Source organism: Dromaius novaehollandiae, chromosome 2, assembly GCF_036370855.1.
Source record: "Dromaius novaehollandiae isolate bDroNov1 chromosome 2, bDroNov1.hap1, whole genome shotgun sequence".
NCBI lineage: Eukaryota > Metazoa > Chordata > Aves > Casuariiformes > Dromaiidae > Dromaius > Dromaius novaehollandiae.
Window position 1 is genome coordinate 27,440,709 of NC_088099.1, and position 19,273 is coordinate 27,459,981.

At 37.9% G+C, this 19,273-nt stretch overlaps 1 protein-coding gene across 2 annotated transcripts in view; it reads left to right on the plus strand.

Annotated features, from left to right (window-relative positions):
* The window catches only part of LOC112982357 (probable acyl-CoA dehydrogenase 6), an 89,945-nt gene that overhangs the window by 47,760 nt on the left and 22,912 nt on the right, over positions 1-19,273 (plus strand). For both annotated transcript variants that reach the window (XM_064506075.1, XM_064506074.1), the window contains exons 3-4: positions 10,227-10,356; positions 17,143-17,249. In XM_064506075.1, coding sequence (XP_064362145.1) covers positions 10,227-10,356; positions 17,143-17,249 — 237 coding nt within the window. The remainder of the gene's footprint in view (positions 1-10,226; positions 10,357-17,142; positions 17,250-19,273) is intronic.

Below are 19,273 nucleotides of genomic sequence, written 5' to 3' on the forward strand. Positions count from 1 at the left end.
TACACACAACACTGTAATAAAACTGGTTATCTGATAGATGTTTGCCAGACCTATCATGTTTTTAAATTTGTTTGCAATTAGATAGATCTAATGGAAAGTGCACAAGACAAAAAATAATAGTCATAATGTGTAGTTTTGGCAAATGCTTTTTCCTTAGAGAAAAAGCTACCTGCCCTCCATTCCCCCTCTGGTTTTCATCAGCTTGTAAATGTGTTGGAGGGATGGGAACAGCATGATGGCTCTGGAGCATTTTTCTCCTCAGGAGGCAGAGAATATTCTAGCCTCACTGGTATTTTTCTTCTAATTTGAAAGGAAGCTATGTTATTGGCTAGATTATTCATCAGTGAAGATGATAACTGAGATATTGCTTCTAAGCTTGTTTTTCAAACATCTCCTGGAATAATTGTCTAATTTCTGGGAAGAAAGATTTGTTTGCATATATATGAACTCTTTCTGCTGCTTTTATTTTTGAATGTGAATATTTAAAACTCAGTTCCAGAGACATCCCATAAGCATGAATATATATGATATAACATATAAGTTGATTTAATATACTTTCTCTTCCAGAATTACTGGACATAAGCAATAAAATTTAATTCTTTTGCAGATGTACTGTGTGAACACAACTTACTCGAGGCATTATTTTCCTGAAGAATACATTTATTACTTTGTGACTCTAGTGTGGTATTTCAAGAACGAGAATTTAAGATATAATTTGTTGTGTAGCTACTTTAAAAAAAAAAAAAAAGAAAGAAAACATTGAAATGAATAGCTTCTGACATTCTAGAAGCTCTGCAGCGGCAGCTTAATGCATGAATAGCCCAGATGAGGTTCCTGGAATGGTCTGTAAATTGAGATAGTATTCAAGATTGGGAGAGGACTAACTTTAGTTGTACGTGTTTATACATTCAGCAGTGTAAATATAGTTTTACTGTATCCTTTCGTTTGCTAAAGTCAAATTTATTTTTTATTTTTGATGTTCTAAATAGTTAAATTATATAGTAAAAGGATATTTATACTACTGGATGCCTAAACACTTAGGGCCAAAGTCGTAATTCAGTTGGAGTGGGAGTCAGGGGAAAGCAGAAAGGTATTGTTGCTGTCTTGTGTGTGTGTTTGTTGTTGTTGTTCCTTTTTATTTAAACTCATCTCATTTTCCTGTGGATAGCTTTAGCCATGTCATTTCTCCCCTTTTCCTAGGTTATTCTATAGATATGTAACAACTTATCCTGTCAGTAGGATCATTATTTATAAATATTTTAATATTTATAAATTTATATTTAAAAATATAAATATTAAAATAATTATTATTAGGCAGTTTGTGTTTTTAGTAATAAACTATATTATTTTATCCTCTGTACAGCTGGGTGCTCTCATTCCCACTTGGAATATCCTGCTTTTCAAGGTTTTAACTTTACTTCTTTGAATGGTGGTTTGAATGCTGATTTAAAAACCAACTCAAGGGGGACAGATCATCCTCATAAATGATATTTTCTTGGAGAGTATCAAAGGGGATAATGAAATGCTTATAGAAATACTATTTTGAATAGAAACTTATGAGGAAAAGAGTCTTGGATGACGGGGAGACAGGGATTGCACAGACATCTTGCACAGATGGGGAGCTGTGCAATCGGCAGCCCTGGCTCTGCCCTGCGCCAGCTGCGGTGTCACTTCTGCGGATGCAGATGTTGCCAGTTGAAGAGAATTTTGGCTGCGGACACTCATAAACAAGGAAATTACCTAGTATCAAGGGGTGTGCTTATAGCTGTAGCATTACTTCATAGATGTCTCTTTAATTTGTTCACTATAACAGTGCTATAAATATGTTGATCTGCAATGTGACACATCTGAGATGGCATGGTGTTTTTAACATCTGGCCCAGCTTCTCAAGGTCTTATGAGGTCAGCCACTGGAAAATCATTTGGTCCTGTAAAGCTGGGCTGTTTTACATGGAAGTCTCCTGCAGTCTATTTCTGCATTGAGTTCTGTGCTACTGAGGCTAAAACTCTTTTGCTAGCTAGGCTAGCTCCAGAATGTATGCAGAGTTCATTAAAATATTTGCTGGGTTCATTCAGAAATCTTTTTTAATTGGAGCTTGTTCAAAACCAGCTTTTCTCAAATTTATTTTCCCCCATAATTATAATTCTCAATTTATAACCTCATCTGGAGATTGCAAGTTTCAGAAATTGTGATCTTGTAAAAGTTAAATTTATGATATGACATCTTGAGTCAATTAGATAAAGGTTGACATTCCAGACAAATCTGAGTTTCTGATATTTATATATATTTTTATATTTATTTATATATATATATAAAAATATATATATATAAAACTATATATAGTTATTATAAAATCTCTTCTAAGAATAAAAATTAAATACAGGTTTTGGCTGGGAAATAGTCAACCTTTGTACTAATAACATAGCAGTTTTTAGAAATAGCAAATTTAATTTAATAAATAATTAAACTAAAAAGCAATGCTATGTGATCCAGAGATTATATAGATTTACATAAAATACAGGAGAGCTAGAACACGAGTTAGATCTTTTGAATGTTTCAATTTTATATCCTGATGCCTTTAAGAAATGACAGTACTCTGTCTGCTCTTTATCAATAAGGTTTATGACAAAACGAATACAATTTCTTCTGATTTCAGATGCCCTTTTTCATCAAACTTCTAAAAATTCTTTATGAGTGCATATATTTGTATTTAGTCCTGTCACTCATCTTTTCTTTCCATTGTACTTGAATAGGAGAACGTTCTTTGGGGTCTTTCTGTGCATTATCTATTGTTACATCTACTCTCATTTTATGTGACCTATTCTTCTACAGGATGTTGCATGTCTGGGTTTTACTGTAGATTTCTTTTAGTTCCTTTTTATGTATTCATACTTCATCAGATCCTGCTGGAGGAAGATTTGCCTTGATGCAGATGAGCATTAACTTTTTGTGGTGGTTTGGTAGTTCCTGTGCGGTGAGGAGTTGCTTATAGGAGCATCAGCACTGTATAATGTTGCTGTACCTACTTGATTCTTTACAGGTGTGAGATTAATTGATTTATAATCAATTCAAAAAGAATGAATGTATTCCTTGGCTGGCTGCTATTTCAAGCTTCGAGGTGCAGTCATTTTCTTGGGATGAGGAGGACATTTTACACGGGTTGACAGATGTCTGTCTCATCAAGTCTGAAGGCCGATTTCAGTGCCTCTGAGGGCTGATTCACAGTGATGTCAGTAGAACTGGCCTGTACACACCATTTCAAAGGATGTTGATGCAATATTGGCCTGTTTGTCAGAAGGGTGGCAGCCTTCAAGTTGGAGAGGAGCCCTATTCCCTGCTAGATAGGCCTGACTCAGAGAATTAAACTGAGCTTCCACAAACAGCTTAAACTAGGGTAACGTGGAACAGGTTATAGCAACGTGTTCAATGTGTATCACGGGTCTTTTTTGTACTTGTTGTCGCTACTGATTGCCTGACCTCAAGCAGCAAGGAGGTTGCAAAAGCAATATTCTAGAAACCTGTGCCGTACTTTGTTCATGAGCTTGCCAGAATGGAAACCATGCTAAAAGTAACATAGCTTTGCAGCAGAAGTTCAGGAGGTGCGATATTCAGCTTATGCACTTGATTTCATTTTTCCTTGTGTTTTTCTTTTTCCTGTTTTCTTCATGCTGAGGTATTCTGATTGTCCTTTTCAAATATACAATAATTGAGATCTGTACTTTTTAACCTTAAAAAAAAGTAGGATGGTTTATTTAGGCTTTCATGAAACTGATATTGGATCAGAATTGCTGAGGGGGAAAAAATCATATTTGTTTAAAAGCAGACAGAAAGACTGAGGAATCTGTGATCAGTGACTACCTCAAGTTTTATCTGAGCTGGAATTGATGCAATAGGTGGTATTTGGGACTGTATGCAATCTTGTGTTTTTCTTTTTTATTATTTTGTCTACTGCACTTTTTCACAGTTTTACTGCTTCTTTTGTTGCCATGTGGACATTTTATACTCTATTTATACTGTGCATCTTAGCTTTTCCTTCCCCATAACATTAATTCTATGTAATTTTTTGATTTTATGTGTTTTTTAAAGAACTCTGATACTCTTTTGAGCTGAAGATATATTTACCCATAGGGCACTTGGTCATGCTGCATGATCATTTAAAAAATCAAGAAACCTTATAAATGTGTAAGGGAGAGTTTTTTGGAAGCCAGAGGGTAGCAAGTGCAGCTGCTGTCAGCCAGTGACTTAGAATATGTTACTCTGGCTTCCCAGAGCAGAATGGCCTAGACAGCTCTGAACCCTGTTTAAATGTGTTCATGGCTAAACCAAACATTCAGAAAATGTGTTCATGGCCCCTCAGCTAGGACCAGGCCTGTGTGATGCATTTATCTGCTCAGTGTCAGGTTTTGCAGAGTTCATATAAGTATTTTTTTAAAGGAAGTTTCCTATCCTTGCATCGTGAGGAAAAATTCCTCTGTATTTTCCAGGATAGCTCTGCCTGCATCTAAGACAGTGCTAGGCAGCTCCAATTATCTTTTTCATCTCAGTAATTTGGTTTCTGAAGCGGTAACAATGACTTATAATACATAGTAATGAGTATTGCAGGAACGCATAATTTGCATTGTTAATTGGCCTAGGAGTGTACTTTTTCTGACTAACTGTACTCGTTTGAAAAGAAGTGAACAGCAAATTCCAGTTTTTCCTTTTCCAAAGAATACCATGTCACAAGAGTAATATCACTGACTAAAGCTTTAGGACCAGAAAAGGTCCTTATCTGTCTTTGGTTTTTTGTATTAGCTAGCGTGTATCTGGGAGAGACCAAGTACAGCCTGTGGTGGTGATCTTCCTAGGATCAACCAAACAAAATGATAAAGCACTATAATTTGTCCTAACTTGGGTCAAACTGAAGGAGCTTGACCTTCCTGCTTAAGATAATATGTTAAGGACCAGTTTGCATCTGGTACAAGGTTTTTTATGTGTTTTTTTTTCTTTTCCTTCTCAGCTTTGTGTGGTTTGATCCTTCTGAATTAGCACCCCCCCCCCCCCCAAAAAAAAAAGTACACATTCACCTCAGCGAGGCTGAAGTGGAATCACGGTGTTCTGCTATATGAAAGGAGAGGGTTTTTCAGTGCACCCAGAAAGAAGAAAATAACCAAGAAGGCAATAGGTGTTTCCTGATCTTGATCAGTCTAGAGTTTTGAGACTGGCTTCCTGGCAATTGAACATCAAGGAGAATACACGTGGGAAAATTCTTTAAATTGCATTTACATAAGGAACAGGAAGGGAGTTTTGGTAGAATTTATATATTGTACTAACTGATGACACAGTTATGTAATGTCAGGGATCTTTGTAGTCTTCTGGAGCTGAAATTCTTAAACTATATTTATGACACGTGAGTAAGGTTTGAACACTTAAATTTTGCTTCTGTTGACTTAAAGTTGTAGGCTATGGTGAAAATTGGCAATTAGCTCTGTCATCTTGGCGTCAGATGTAGGATTCTCTCAGACCTATCTTCAAATGGGAGTTGATTCATGTTTTATTTTTTTCTACAGTCATTAGAAATAAGAGTGCATGCTTTTGCCCTGAGTTATGTGACAATAGAAATAATTCTGCATGATCTCCTTTGGCAGATACACTTTGTGTGAATTTTGGCAGCTCTGTAAGCAAACAAGATAAATTATGTAAGCATTAGATTCAGTAACCATGCACCTGCACTGTGTTTTCACTATTCCTTTTTCCAGGCTAACTCACATTCTTAAAATACCCTGCAGACCTCCAATTTTTCCTTGCTTCTACTCCCGTATAAACCCTTTCCATCGCAGATGATGTCATTCCAGCTGAGAGCTGCTAGATGGAGATCAGAAGCTGAATTCCAAACAGACACACGCCTGAACTCTTACCGAATTTGGACTAGAGACTTCAGGCCTATCTCCTCATTGAACAGTAGTATTTGAACAGAGAGCCTGTAGCTGACCAAGTCACAAGAAATGTGTTAGTCTTTGCAAAAATAGAGTGGTTGTATGAAAGACCTCAGCTTCTGCTTTGCTTTTGTAAGTCCCTTTGCACAGACTCTCTTTTGTCCTTGGCTGTTTTCCCCACTGATTTTCTTAGCAGTGTTTCTGTTTTGGCTGGTTGCAGCTGAGGATTAGATAAAATTTTCCTCTTTATTTGTATTTTTGGACATCATGTTTGCCGTCTGTGTATGCTTATATATAAATGTCCTGATACCCTAAATCATTAGATTTAGGAGAAAATGTACATCTAAATTTTTTTTAAAACATGCTTTTTAAAACTTGTTTTATCTTGATCTCCTGCTTCGCAAACTTAACAGCGTAGAAACAAGTTGCTCTATATAAAATGAGCTCGTTTCCTCAGGTTCAAATAATATGGTTGTGGTTAGCAGAAAACCACAGAGGCAACTTTACAAAAACAAGTTAATATACTGACTGTGGAAATGTAACTCAGTTTCTTTACTAAGACTGTTGTGTAGTTAACTATGCATCTACAGCATATGATACTGAATTTTGATGGTGATGATGGTGATTCCTTTGATAAACATCTCATATCTCCATGACTGGAGTAGACTTTAAAGACATAGTAAGGAATTTTTCTTTCTTTGTGTATTCATGTATGCTTGCTTTGGTTTTTGTCATTTAGTTTCTTTTTATAAGAACCTGAAATCCATGAATATTGGACAAGATATCAGATGAATCAATTTTTAACAGCTGGAAGCTGTTGTGCTATTGTCAGCAAGACATCAACAATTTGAATATAGCAAAGTTGCCTTATTCTACTTGTTTTGAATTATTAATCTGTTAGTGCTTTAGATTTGTTTAGTTTGGCTTTGTTTTGTTCTTTCAATATTTCCTGCAAATTAAAAATGGAAATATGGCTAAACACTCCTCTTGAAGCCACGCATGTCAATTTAAATTTAAATGAAATATTTACCCTAGAAATGTTTTACATTTGAATGTTTACATATAGTTTGCCATTTTTAAAAATCCAGTCAACTCTGAAATTTATTTGGTTTCTTTCATTACGGCTTTTTCACCAAAAGTTATATTACGCATGGTGTTTGCTTTTCTGAATGAAAACTAGGTTGAACTATTGCACTTAGTTATTACTTCCTTGTACCGATGCTTCCAGGAAGTGTTGTTTGCTGATATGACTGGTTAATACAGCCCTCTTAACGGAAGCTTATTCTCTTATTCCAAATAAACCTTAAACATTCATTCCGTAAAACATTCACCCTTATCACTCCAGCAAATGGAAATAAAAATGATCTTGTTTCCTTATCTCAGCTTTGAGTTCAGTCCTCACGTTAGAGAATGCTGTGGGTTACTGTGTGTTATCATAACTGCAGTGAGTGAAACAGGTGTAACGCAAATGGGACAAAAACATCTTTAACCATGACATTAGTTACCCAAGTTAGTCTGAGATACAGCTGCACAAACTGCTCTAACAGGCTGAATATCTCTCTCGATCAAGTGCTGTGTCCATGTGGGCATGGCTGCACCCTTCAAAAGAGGCATTCTCTGTAATCGTCCATCAAATTACCACTCTCCTTTCTCCATGAAGCCTTTTTTCCCTTGGCTTCTGGAACAAAGTTGATGGAAAGTTACGTGTTTTTGTGCTGATTAATGTTCTCGCAGTTTGTTTCTGCCTTTCTGCCTATCTCCATCTGTTGGTTGTCTCCTGTGTTATCTGTCCCCCGATTGCAAGCTGGCTGCAGTGTGCATCATCGCTGCACTCTGTTAGGGCTTTCTCTTCCACCTCTTAAACCCCTGAGGCTTCATGCTAATTTTTTCCTCTCTCTCTGGTAGGATTTATCTTGAATGACATCACTTTGTCTTTTGCAGCATTTTGTTTTTAAAATGTACAGTTTAGTAGCTAATCTCAAAAGAGAGCCGCATTAGGTCTATTACGTAATAACACATAATGAATAAGGGCATGAACAAAGAATGTATATGAGCTGCACATTAAAAAAAATGGACCTTCTTAGGGTCAGTTGTGTCGATAAACTGCCCTTGTGAAATTACTTTGGGAAAATCAAGAACTAAGGTTTTGATACGTGGAAAAAAAAAAAGACAGAAATATGAATGGCTGGTAGACAAAAGCAAAGAGAAAATTAGTAATAACTGTGATTTGGCAATAAAGTGATTGGCTGTTTAAAAAAAAGTCTTTCAAGTGGAAAGCATTTGTGTGATGCCAAAACTAAGGTTATCAATCATAACCCTGATGTTTTCCTGCTTGTTGAATGTTTTCATTTCTAACTTGTAATTTTATAGTATCAAGTTTTCCAGCACCCCCCTTACTATCCCATGCCAACAGCGCTGTACTGGTACTAGCTTTTATGTAGTTAGAGGAGGGAATAGTATTTCTTTCTTGTCTTCTCTTCAATTTTGTCCACACGTGAGTCCGTGTTGGCCGAGCACTTTACAGATGTACGTTAAGTACTAAGGCTGGAATCTCTCAGGTGTGATTTCCTTCTGTTTATTTCAAGGGCAGGTAGGGGATTATTCTGCGATGATGCTGAGCTCTGTTAAATGTTTTGCAGTTTGTCTGGTACATCCTCCTTCCAAATCTGAACTGCTGCTATAGAATCATGCAAAACTAGCAAAAAAAGTTTCTTATACCCGCCAAATTTTTAAACAGCATTGCCTTTTTGTGTGTATGCATTCCTTACCATTCCTCAGGCCATTTATTTATTGATGGGCCTTTGTAAAGACAACAGAATTCGATTATATGTTATGCTAAAGACATCTTCATATTACTATCATTTCACTGTATTGCATAAGCTCCCAATAGGAATTTATATTTAAATTTTATATATATATTCTCAAGAACCATGCTTTATTTTCATGTAGAAATTTTGAAAAGTAGTTATTTTGTAATTCTGACAATCCAGAACATTCAGACTGTCCTAAGCAGAAATATTATTTGGAAGTTAAACTTCACAGTTTATCTTTTCGATTTGCTCTTTGCCTTCTCTCTGCCAAAAAAGGATGCACAAAAAAATTCCCGTCGGTTTAGAAAACAGATAACAGCACACAAAGACCTCTATTTATACGCACTATGTTGCTTTCATTTTTAATTAGTGCTCTTTTCTGAAAACTGCAAAGGAGGGCAGCGCAGAGGCGAGCTCGGGCAGTGTTTGATGTCAGCAGGTACGCTCGCTTGTGAAAATGGCAGGTGCTCATCTGCCCATAGCGGGTGCGATTGTGGGGTGAGGATTGCATCCACTTGTTGGACATTTTCTTAGCTGCTCTTCAAATGGGTTAAAAAAGAACGGGGTGGGGGAAGGGATCATTGTCTAATCAAAACTCTTCCCTCAACTAACAACGCCAAGCGGTAACCTTTGATTTCTCATCGTATTTCCTCTGGCATATAAACTGTTTGCTACGGCTAGAAATTACCTCATCTATCATAGAAATGCAGTGCTTTCCTGTGTTTTACTATATAGTGGCTTATCAGTCCTAGGCACTGTTGTGTGACTGGGGAGGGAGCTGAGGGATAATATCCTTTTTAATTGAATGTGCGGGACGGCATGTGGGGAGGAAGAATCATCGGTGCCGGCATCCGCAATGCTAACGACAAATGCTTTAATGATTACAGCATCCAGGTGCTAGGATATGAAATAGGCACATCTGGTATCCTACTTCTGTCTAATGTTGAGTTTAAGCTACAGCAGTAACTTACCACAGAGATATGATACGCGCGTGGCCTTGCTTTGTGCTGGCGTCAGGACTCAGTGCGAGGAGGATTAGCTCCCGTGCAGCGCGCTGGGGGTGAGAGCATGCGTGTGGAGGGCTCTCACAGAGGAAGAGAAGCATGTCTTACCTTGTGGTAATTTGTTCATGTGACCATACTGCGAGAAAGAGTAATTTCACCTGTAGATGTTGTTTTCAGCAGCCCTTCAATTTTTCCCGCTCTTTCCAGTCAAAGTAATGATGCTGCTTAGCATATGCAGAGGTGACCTGATATGCACATGGATAATTATAGCAGATGTAATTTTAAGTTCAAGATTTTGTTTTGGGTTTTATTTTAATTTTTTTTCCAGAAAAGTGTTGCATCGTTTTCTTTTGAAAGGAAAGCTGCTAATAGTCAAATATTTAAAAATTAGTAGTAAAATTCCAGTTTGCAAGTCCTTGTGGGAGGAATATTTTTTTTTTCCTCATAGCTTATGACAGTCTCAAGCTCTGATGTTATGGATATTTTCTTTTTCTCAGAATATGGCGGCATGGGCTTGGACTTCTCGTATAACATCGCAGTGGCAGAAGAACTGGGACATATCCGCTGTGGAGGTGTTCCCATGGCTATTGGAGTGCAAATTGGCATGACTACACCCGCTCTAACCAGGTGATTTTCTGAATGTTTGGTTTAGCCTAAAACTCAGACTGTCATGTGTTTAGAAGAAGAAGGAATCATTATTGCATAGATTTACTTTCTAGTTGCTCTTCAGAAACACTTGAGAAAGGAAGCTGCTCTTTACCCTGTCCTCTAGACAGGTTAGTTCTTAGGGGAGAGAATACGTATTTCTTAATATTGGAATGTATGATTTTTTAAAAACTAGATGATGTGTTTCCAAGCACAGAACATTGGTGCCACAGCTGATGAAACAATCTTAATGCCAGCATCCCCATATTTGCAAATCTGTGTAGTTTGCAACTTATTTTTTTTTTCTTAGCTGGATGTCCCAGTGCAATCATACTAAGGATGCATTTTGTTGTAATGATTAGGATCAGTCTAATTTTATTTTACAATTTACTTGCTTTTTTTCCAGTTTTACAAGGTGCTCCTTGTTGTCTATGACTTTTCAGAAATAATGATCAATATTGGTGTAAGTCCTCCTAAAACTGTAGCTCATGTATCATGCTGCCTACCTATGCCCATAAACTTTCCATGCGTTTACTCATCTTGCTTTTTTCACTTTGTATTACATCAGTGTTCACCTTTATTGTCACCTGCTATCATTCAGACTCCTGCACTGCCTGAATCCGATTTCTTTTTCTTTTCCCTCTTTTCCTGCTCTTCCCTCCCCTTTTCCTTCTTTTCTTGTGATGGATTGTCTTGTGGCAGTTACACTCTTGTTTTCCTTTTTCTTATGGTAGTTTCACGTTCTGCATCGAAACAGCAGCTTGCAAAACTGGAGAGAGGCCTCAAACAGAATGGTCGAGCAGTTCACCCCTGGAATATGGATATGCCTAAAAATTCTGGGAGGTGGTGGCGGGGATTAAATTCAAACAATGGCGGTGATGGCGGTGCTGTCAGAAACTTACCTGCACAAAAATACCTATACAATAGGGGAATTTTGAACAATATAATAGGGGCATTTTAGGGTTGTTGTTTTGTTTTTTTTTAGTTCTGAATTAAAATATTCATAATGTAATACAACTGCAGAGGCTGGAATTAATGATTTATTCCAGTGATATCCATCCATCCTTCTGCTAGGTAATCTTGCTAGTGCAAGTTTGGAGATCTTAGCCATGGACAATATTTCTAAAAGTTTCCTCCTTCTTCGTGTGATACACTAAAGTCTTGCTGGCAGTATGGAGTTCATTACTTGTGTTGCAACAGTAGCTTATTTATAGTTCAACAGAGAATAAGCCTAGTTTTTAAAAGACTTTAGAGAATACTTCCTCCTTCCCATGATAGCATTTTATTCCCAGAATTTTAAAAAAATCAATAGGTAGGAGAAGACAGGATTTTGTTCCCTTATAGTATTTTGGCAGTATGTTACTGCTGTAGTAAAGCAGTGAGATTCTTCAAGAATAACAACACATATGGGGTAGGATGTCAACTCTTCAGCCCAGTGAGAGAAAATATTACATTTACTGCGTCGCTTCTGGAAGAGAGTTGGGAACAGCTTTGCATGAAAGCAGTTGCTGCACACTCTGAGGATGAGTTCTGGAGGATATGACAGCAAACCAAAAAAAGTACAGGTTTTACCTTGAACATTACAACTAAATGTGTAGTTGTAGTTGCTGAGTCGCATAACGTTTCTGCTGGATGAATCTCAAAGTGAATATTCTCAGACAGTGAAAAAGAAAATGTTGTTAACATGGTGAAATCTGTAACTGGATTTGTGTCTGTAATAGTGAACTTTTTTCCTCCACTGTTGAGCCAATTCCATTGACTAGTTATTCAGTACAGTGTCTTACTGTAAAATGTAAAAATGAAACTCTATATTGAAAAGAGAAAGCTTGTTGTTACAGGAAATCTTATGCTCGTGCAGCTCATCTAGATGCAATCCAGGAACAGGGCTAACTGCTCTTCCTGCGTCATGGATTCAAACGGCATTCATAACCTGCATGGCTTCTTTAAAGATATTTGTGTACTGTGGTGATCCTAACCTAGTTCAAAGAGAGAACCCAATTTCACATCTTGACTAGGTATTGTTATATATGTTACATGGCTGATATACATAGTAGTACAGGGATCAACCATGGTCATACTTGGAAGCGAGCCTGCAGATTTTGATTTACGTGCACTTCTTTTGTGTAGATCAAAATTGGGGAAAGTATTTTTGTTTCACTTGAAGGAATCTGGAAAGAATGGAGCAGTCTGGGCATCTTCAAGTGAAGCAGTAGGACTTCTAAATTGGAGAAAGAAATGCAAAATGTTCTGTCAACAGTGATCTGGTCTTTGATATATCTGATTTGGAACACAACTTTCTGTCAGGTCTTCCAAATACATTCTAGATGTAATGCTTGCTTTCATGCGGAGAAAGACGCTGTCAGGTGAGGCAGTGAATGAAATACATTGCCCTGTATTTCATTCATGTCACATCAATAGTGTGACATCCATCATGATATCAGATCAGCATAGATCTTTTATCTTGGCAGTAGGTTTTGCTTGAATTTTTCTATTATTTCTAGCAGATACTAAGGCTACTAAGGTGATCAGTTGGAGGAAAGAGTGCTTTTCTATTTGATCAGCTTACTCTGCTGAGTAAGCTGAACAGTGAAAAGCCCTGAACAGTAGCATATCTGAGAACTAATGTTTTCTTCAAAAAAGTTACAATTTTACTGTTACTGACAATTGGAACAGTAGTTTTAGAAAGCAGAATGATCCACTTAATTGGCTGGGAACAGGATGAAAATGGGAATGGGTCTTTCAAGAGCTGGATGGCTTGCCCACTGGGTTAATGTAAAAGAAGCTTGTTCTGGTGCTTCTTCAGAAGTACTGAGTTGTCTCTCAGTCACATTTCGTGCCTAATTTCTTAATGTGCATAAGGTAGGCGAGATCTTGCCCTAAGCTATAGTGTAGGCTGTTATAGGTTAACTGAGTAGAAACAGATACGGGTTTGGTTAGTGGAGGCTGATGAGAGCCGGACACAGAAGATCTGAAATATTTGTAGCACCCACGTTCACATTCATTGTCCTCTGTTTTTCCAGGTCTCCCTTCAGTTGGCTTCAGCCAGCTGTAAGCAAATTCTCTCCATCTCTGGACCTGGCACACCTGAGCTGTGGCCAGGTGCTGTGTGGTCACAGCAGTGGGAGACTATGCCTGCATTAATAAGCCCAGTGACAAATCAGAAGATATTCACACTTGGGTACAAACATGTTGAAAGAGCTTCTGGGCTGAAACTGGTGCTTTCCAGAGGGATTACAGGAACATGTATTCTCATACTTGAAGTCTTGCTTTATTTCCGAGTTTCTCCAAAACAGAAGTGCCTACAGATCTGCCCTTGAAAGTTGTTCACAATTATGTTTTTCCAGTGAATCAACCCACAAGTAAAATTTTGACTGTTGTGCATCTGTGCTGTTTGTTGCACTAGTTTAAGCTACTTGCCTTTATAATTAAATGCTGAGAGTAGTGTTAGAACTGCTTGCAGCTGTTCATATTCAAAACTTCAGTTTGCACTTGGTAGTGTCTCATACAATGCCAGCTGTACTCAGAATCTTCCTTACTAATTGAATTAATTCACTGCAGCTTAGCTTGTTTTCTCACAGAAGCAAAAGAAACAAAAATGAATAGGATCTGTGGTTCTAACAGGATGATTATCAGTGCAATTAAGTCAGAATAGTGATGTACTATAGACATATTTTCATTCAATGTAGCAATCTAACGTGTTAGAAACCAGATTTTTATATCTATTTAGAATGAGTAAAGGTGACTTTCAATTTCTAATTGTCAGAGCACATAAACAGATCTATGTGGATCAAGGAAAAGTTCTTAAATCTGTATTTCACTGTGATTCTTTTTCCTTTTACTCAGTTTAGCATCATTTACAGCATCATAGATCATTGTCATTTTTGTGTTATTATCCATGGCATTCCACCAATGCTACTAATTAAGTGTGGAGCAAAAAACAATGAACTACTTCCATGCAACATGTTTTAAAATGTCACGCTTGAGACTTCTGGTTTACCCAGCATCAAGGAGCTCCAGTTTATTGACTCGTGTGTGTGTGTATGTGTGTCTGACTGTCTGTCTGTCTGTCTGTCTATTTCTCTATATACATGAAAATATATTCTAAAGGAATGACAAGGCTGCACAGTTAATCACATGGGAAACTATGCTGTAGTGTATAGACCCAGCCCAGAAAGTAGACGTAATCTAGTTAGTGTAGGGCCAGAGCATTATCTAATTGAAAGCAGAATTTTCTACTTCTGGACCTGTTAAACTGGAAAGAAGTGGGTATTGTACTTAGGCAAACCTGAGATTTTTCTGGGATGTGTTTAAGATGGGTAGAATTTTACAGAAACAACACATTTCTAACACAGTAGCCAGCCACTTGATGAGCGTGTCTTTTCCACAAAGCATAGAAATATGTGATCTTCTGAGATAGCCTTGCCAGGCTTTTTTTTTTTTTTTTTTTTTTTTTTTAATGGCAAAATAACATGTTCCCAGCCTCGTTTTTGGGAACAGCTGAACTGTTTTCTGGAACTTAATACAAACAAACAGAAATATCAGACCAAAAACATTATCTTGAGGCAAGTTCTTGTCATGAAAATCCTCTGTTGAAATAACTAAAGGTTGGCAAAGTTAAAAGCAGCAGAAAACATTGCCAAACAGCCTTAATAGGCAATGCTGCTAGCTCCTCTCATAATCTGTATTTTTGTGGGGTTTTTGTCTGATAAATGTACAGCTGGCTATAGTTGATCATGTCCAAAAAAAAAAAGAAAAATATATCCTGTGTAAAACACTAGGAGACCTTGTCCCACTATGCTGGGGGAAGAAGTAAATGCTCCAAGCTCTCTGCTTTTTTTTTATTTATTTATTTGGGATTGCTGCTGCGATTGCTGTCAGCAGGAGCAGGAATATGAATTGAACTGCCTACATGCACAGAGCAAAAAATCTGCCAGCTCCTACTCAATTCTCTTGCTTTCTCATGTCCCTTGACTGTTTCGTGTCAAGGTGGAGAGAGGGTGCAAGAGTCACGTTCTTAGCTAAAATGCCATCGCTACTTTGGAAGTGACAAGCCAATATTTTTGAAGGATGGCCCAAGTAACTGTAGCCTGCTTAGCAAGCCATTGAGCCTAAGGAGAATACTGGAAATGTTGACCTAGAAGCCTCTTAGTGAAGAGGAGGCAGAAGAGTGGCTTGTCTTTTATGGATTCCTGCTCATGGAAGAGATAGCTGATGACCCGAGGAATTTTTCAGTCCTGCTGGCACAAGAACTAGACTATGAACTCGCCATTCACACCGCAAGACCAAATCGGGGGATGTTGATTAGAAAAAAATTAACCTTTAAATGAGATAGACCACATTCTGAATCAGTGAGGGTAACTAAACATTGGAAAAAAATCTTGTTCAGGGCAGGAATCACTGTTGCTTGTAGCCTTATTAATATTAAAAAGGCAATATAACGCAGTGGTTCTTGAGCTCTTTCGCCGGCATCTCTCTGGGGAGGAGGGACATCTTTGGGGGGGAGGAAGCTGGTCCTGACCAGCCTTTTCTGCTTTTTGTGGCAGGAAGGGGTAAAGGGGAGATAAGCATTGCTTCTCTAGCGGGCATGCTAAAACCATCTTTACCCTGGCAATTTACTTCTGCTCTTCTGTATGAAGGTGCTTTTCCATTTCTCCCCAGGACTGGGACTTAGTGGCTCCCTTCTGTCCCCAGCAGGCACCAGCTAGTTGTCATTCCTGAGCTATCTGTATCTTTACAAAGAAATAGAGGCCTTGCTACCAGGTGCTGCTTTTCTGAGGCCTTTGGCAGGGGTTGCTGCTCGTCTGCTGCTCAAAGAGATATTTAGTCCACCTTTTCTGGGAAGTGCTGTGGTTGGTCTGTACAGGGCAGTCAGCTGGTGACGCAGATGTTGGCTTTAGGTGTTAAAAAGTGGTTGCTTATTAGTGATAATTAAGATTAGGTTATTAGGGGGAACTGTTTTATCAAATACACCTGACATTTCTTTTTGATCAGGTGACAGCTTTGGGTAGTAAAATCACTGTTTTGACAAAATACACTGTGATTGTGTATTATTTAATCCTTGTAAAATTCTGATCTAAATCATAGACTAAAAAAAATGTGCATAGCCCATATTAAATAGATTAAAATATGGCTATTTTGTGTTAAAATACCTCCGATAATGTGCTTGTTTCCATTTTTATTTTTATGGGGAGTAGAAGAGCAGCTGGGAAGAAGCAGTTTGATTTCACTGTAGGATTTAAATGCAGATATTAGATGTATTAATACTGGCAATATTGATATTTGCAGAGAGTGACCATCACCTATTATAACTTCTCAGCACATGCCTCCTGTCACTGGTAAAACCTGGCAAAGAGCTGGTACAAATGTCAGCAGATATGCAAAGGGGAGGTCCTCCATCCTGGCTGACTACAGACTGGAGAAGCGTTGAAGGGAAATCCCAGAAACTATATTTGTGTAGATCTGATATCAATGCAACAGCCATAAAGATCAGATTTGGGGCATCTAGACCACACAGATTTCTCTGGGAGTAAAGATGTCTGAATACTTGTAAAAGCCTCTTTAAAATGATTGTGGCTGCCCTTACATTGAAGGGTCTGGATCACAGATTTGGAGAATCTCTTCTGTCTTTTGGCTCTGGGATAGATTTCACCTAGTCATAGGAAAGTTATTTGGTCCCTGTATGGGTAGAACAAAATGCATAATGATTCTGTAAATAAAATTTACCTTCAAAAAATTTTAATAACCTATCTTTTCATTATATTATTGCAGGTTTGGTTCAGATGAGTTGAAAAAACAGTTCCTTGTGCCAACTATAGCTGGAGATTCTGTGGCTTGTTTGGGAATCAGTGAAGTTGGAGCTGGATCAGATGTTGCAAGTAAGCTAGCCTAGCCAACTGCCAATTTTGGACATCCTGGTATTCTAATGGAAAGAATCTGCTTTCACTGAAACTTCCCCTGCCACTAGCATATGTGAAAAGTATACAGGAAAGAAAAGTCTGGTGTGGTAAAAGCAAAGTGTGGCCTTGCCCCATTCTCTCTCACTGGAATTCAGTCTTTCTGCTTTTCTGTTTTTTAGGTCATCTTTCTTGAGCACAGGTGACCAGAATTGCACGTGATGTTCCAGCTGTCTATAATGGCATAAATACTTCCTCATCCCTTTGGTTCATTAATGTATTTCTATTTTCCTTGCAAAGATTGTGAATGGAAATATTCTCTAGCTTTCATCCAAAGGCTGATTTCCAAGAAGGAACTCCATTAGTATGTTCCCTGAATTCCAGCACTTCCTCTTTTAATACAACTTGATGTGATTTTTTCCCTTTCTTCTTTGCCCTGTTTCTTATCCACATTTCTACTTTTGTCCTAATTCTCACCTTTACAAAATTTTAACTAATAATTACCTAATAATATTATATTTTAGTTTGCCTGGATGAAACAGGATCTGTTTCTTATTCTGGTTTTCTCTAGAAAATCCAGTTTCATAATAAACAGATCAGGTTAATTTTAGCTACCATTGGTAAATTGAATTCTCTTTCCTTTCCAAATATATGCTGAAGCTGTGTAGATTACTGAAACCAACAGCCTCCACTTTTACTGCTTTTAGTTTCTGTATACTCCTTCCTGTCCATGTCTTGCTTTGTCAGCTATATTACAAATCTTTTTTTTAGAATTTCATGGGAAATATTTGCCTTGTTTTGAGCCATCCTGCAGAGATGCCTCATGTTTTTCCTCATTCTCTTTTTGTTTCTGTGGCTGAAACATTTTGGTTGGCCTTCTCAGTCTTTTCGGGTTTTGTCATTGCTCACCTGCAAGGTTTAACTCAGTTTCACTTGTGGCAGTTCTTACCATCTGACCTCCAAAATGTAGCTTACTTTGATAAATCTCTTCCCCTCCTGCAGGCAATCTCCTGTTTTTTGAAGTGATTATTAATTCAGTTAGATTTGGAGCCATTCCATGCAAGTTTTTTGGGTTTTTTTCCCTTGACCGATGATGTAAATTCCAGATATGCTTTTTTCATTTTTGACTTAAAGAATATGTGTTGACCATCTCTGATAGTAAGATTGACCTTAAAACTTGAAACCAACCTTGCCTTGTGTCCAGTTTATTTAGATGTGTGGCTGCACTCAAAAGCCCAGTGGAAACTTGAGTCCACAGGAGTGTACTGCCTGACCAAGTATGTCACAGTTTGGACTGTGAACTGACCAACCCTGGCTGCTTAGTTGCCACTAGATGTCTCATATGTCTTTCAATACCTTGCGGTCTTTTGTGGAAGGGATTGGCACAGCGGGATCTGTGAGCTATTGAGATATAGGCAACACAGGGCCCGTGGTGTGGACATGCCAAAAGTATGTTATGGAGCATTCACTGAAGGGGCCTTTTCCCAGAGTCACGCTCTATCAGGGAGAATAGTTATAGTCAAATATTCCAAAGTTTCTTCACATCAGTATCCCTGAGGTTTTAAGTCCACTTGACTTCAGTAAATAGTTAGGTAGATTTTCAAAGCTTGCTGTATTTTAAGCATAAAACTTATTTATTGACTTGGTCATGCTTCCTTTAATTTAAGTTAAAGAAAATCAACTCATTGAGTTGTTTTAAAATAGTGGTTCCTCAAGTATTTGAAGCAAACTGTCAACTGTCATATCTGGGAGTATTCGAACACTCCCGTTAGTGATGGCATTTGTTCTTTAATCTGTATGTGGGAAGTTAGTCCCCTGTGATGCCATACTTGCAAGCATCGTTTATCTTTCCGATAACATTGCAGCTCTCAGTGTTCCCCCTCAGACCTTCCATGAGACCTTAGCAGCAGCTTTGCAGTAGTTGTTCCGCAACAAAGGGATTTTTGATGTAAATCACTCTGTGTATGCTCCCATCGCTTTTTACGCTACTTCGGTACAGTGTTGTG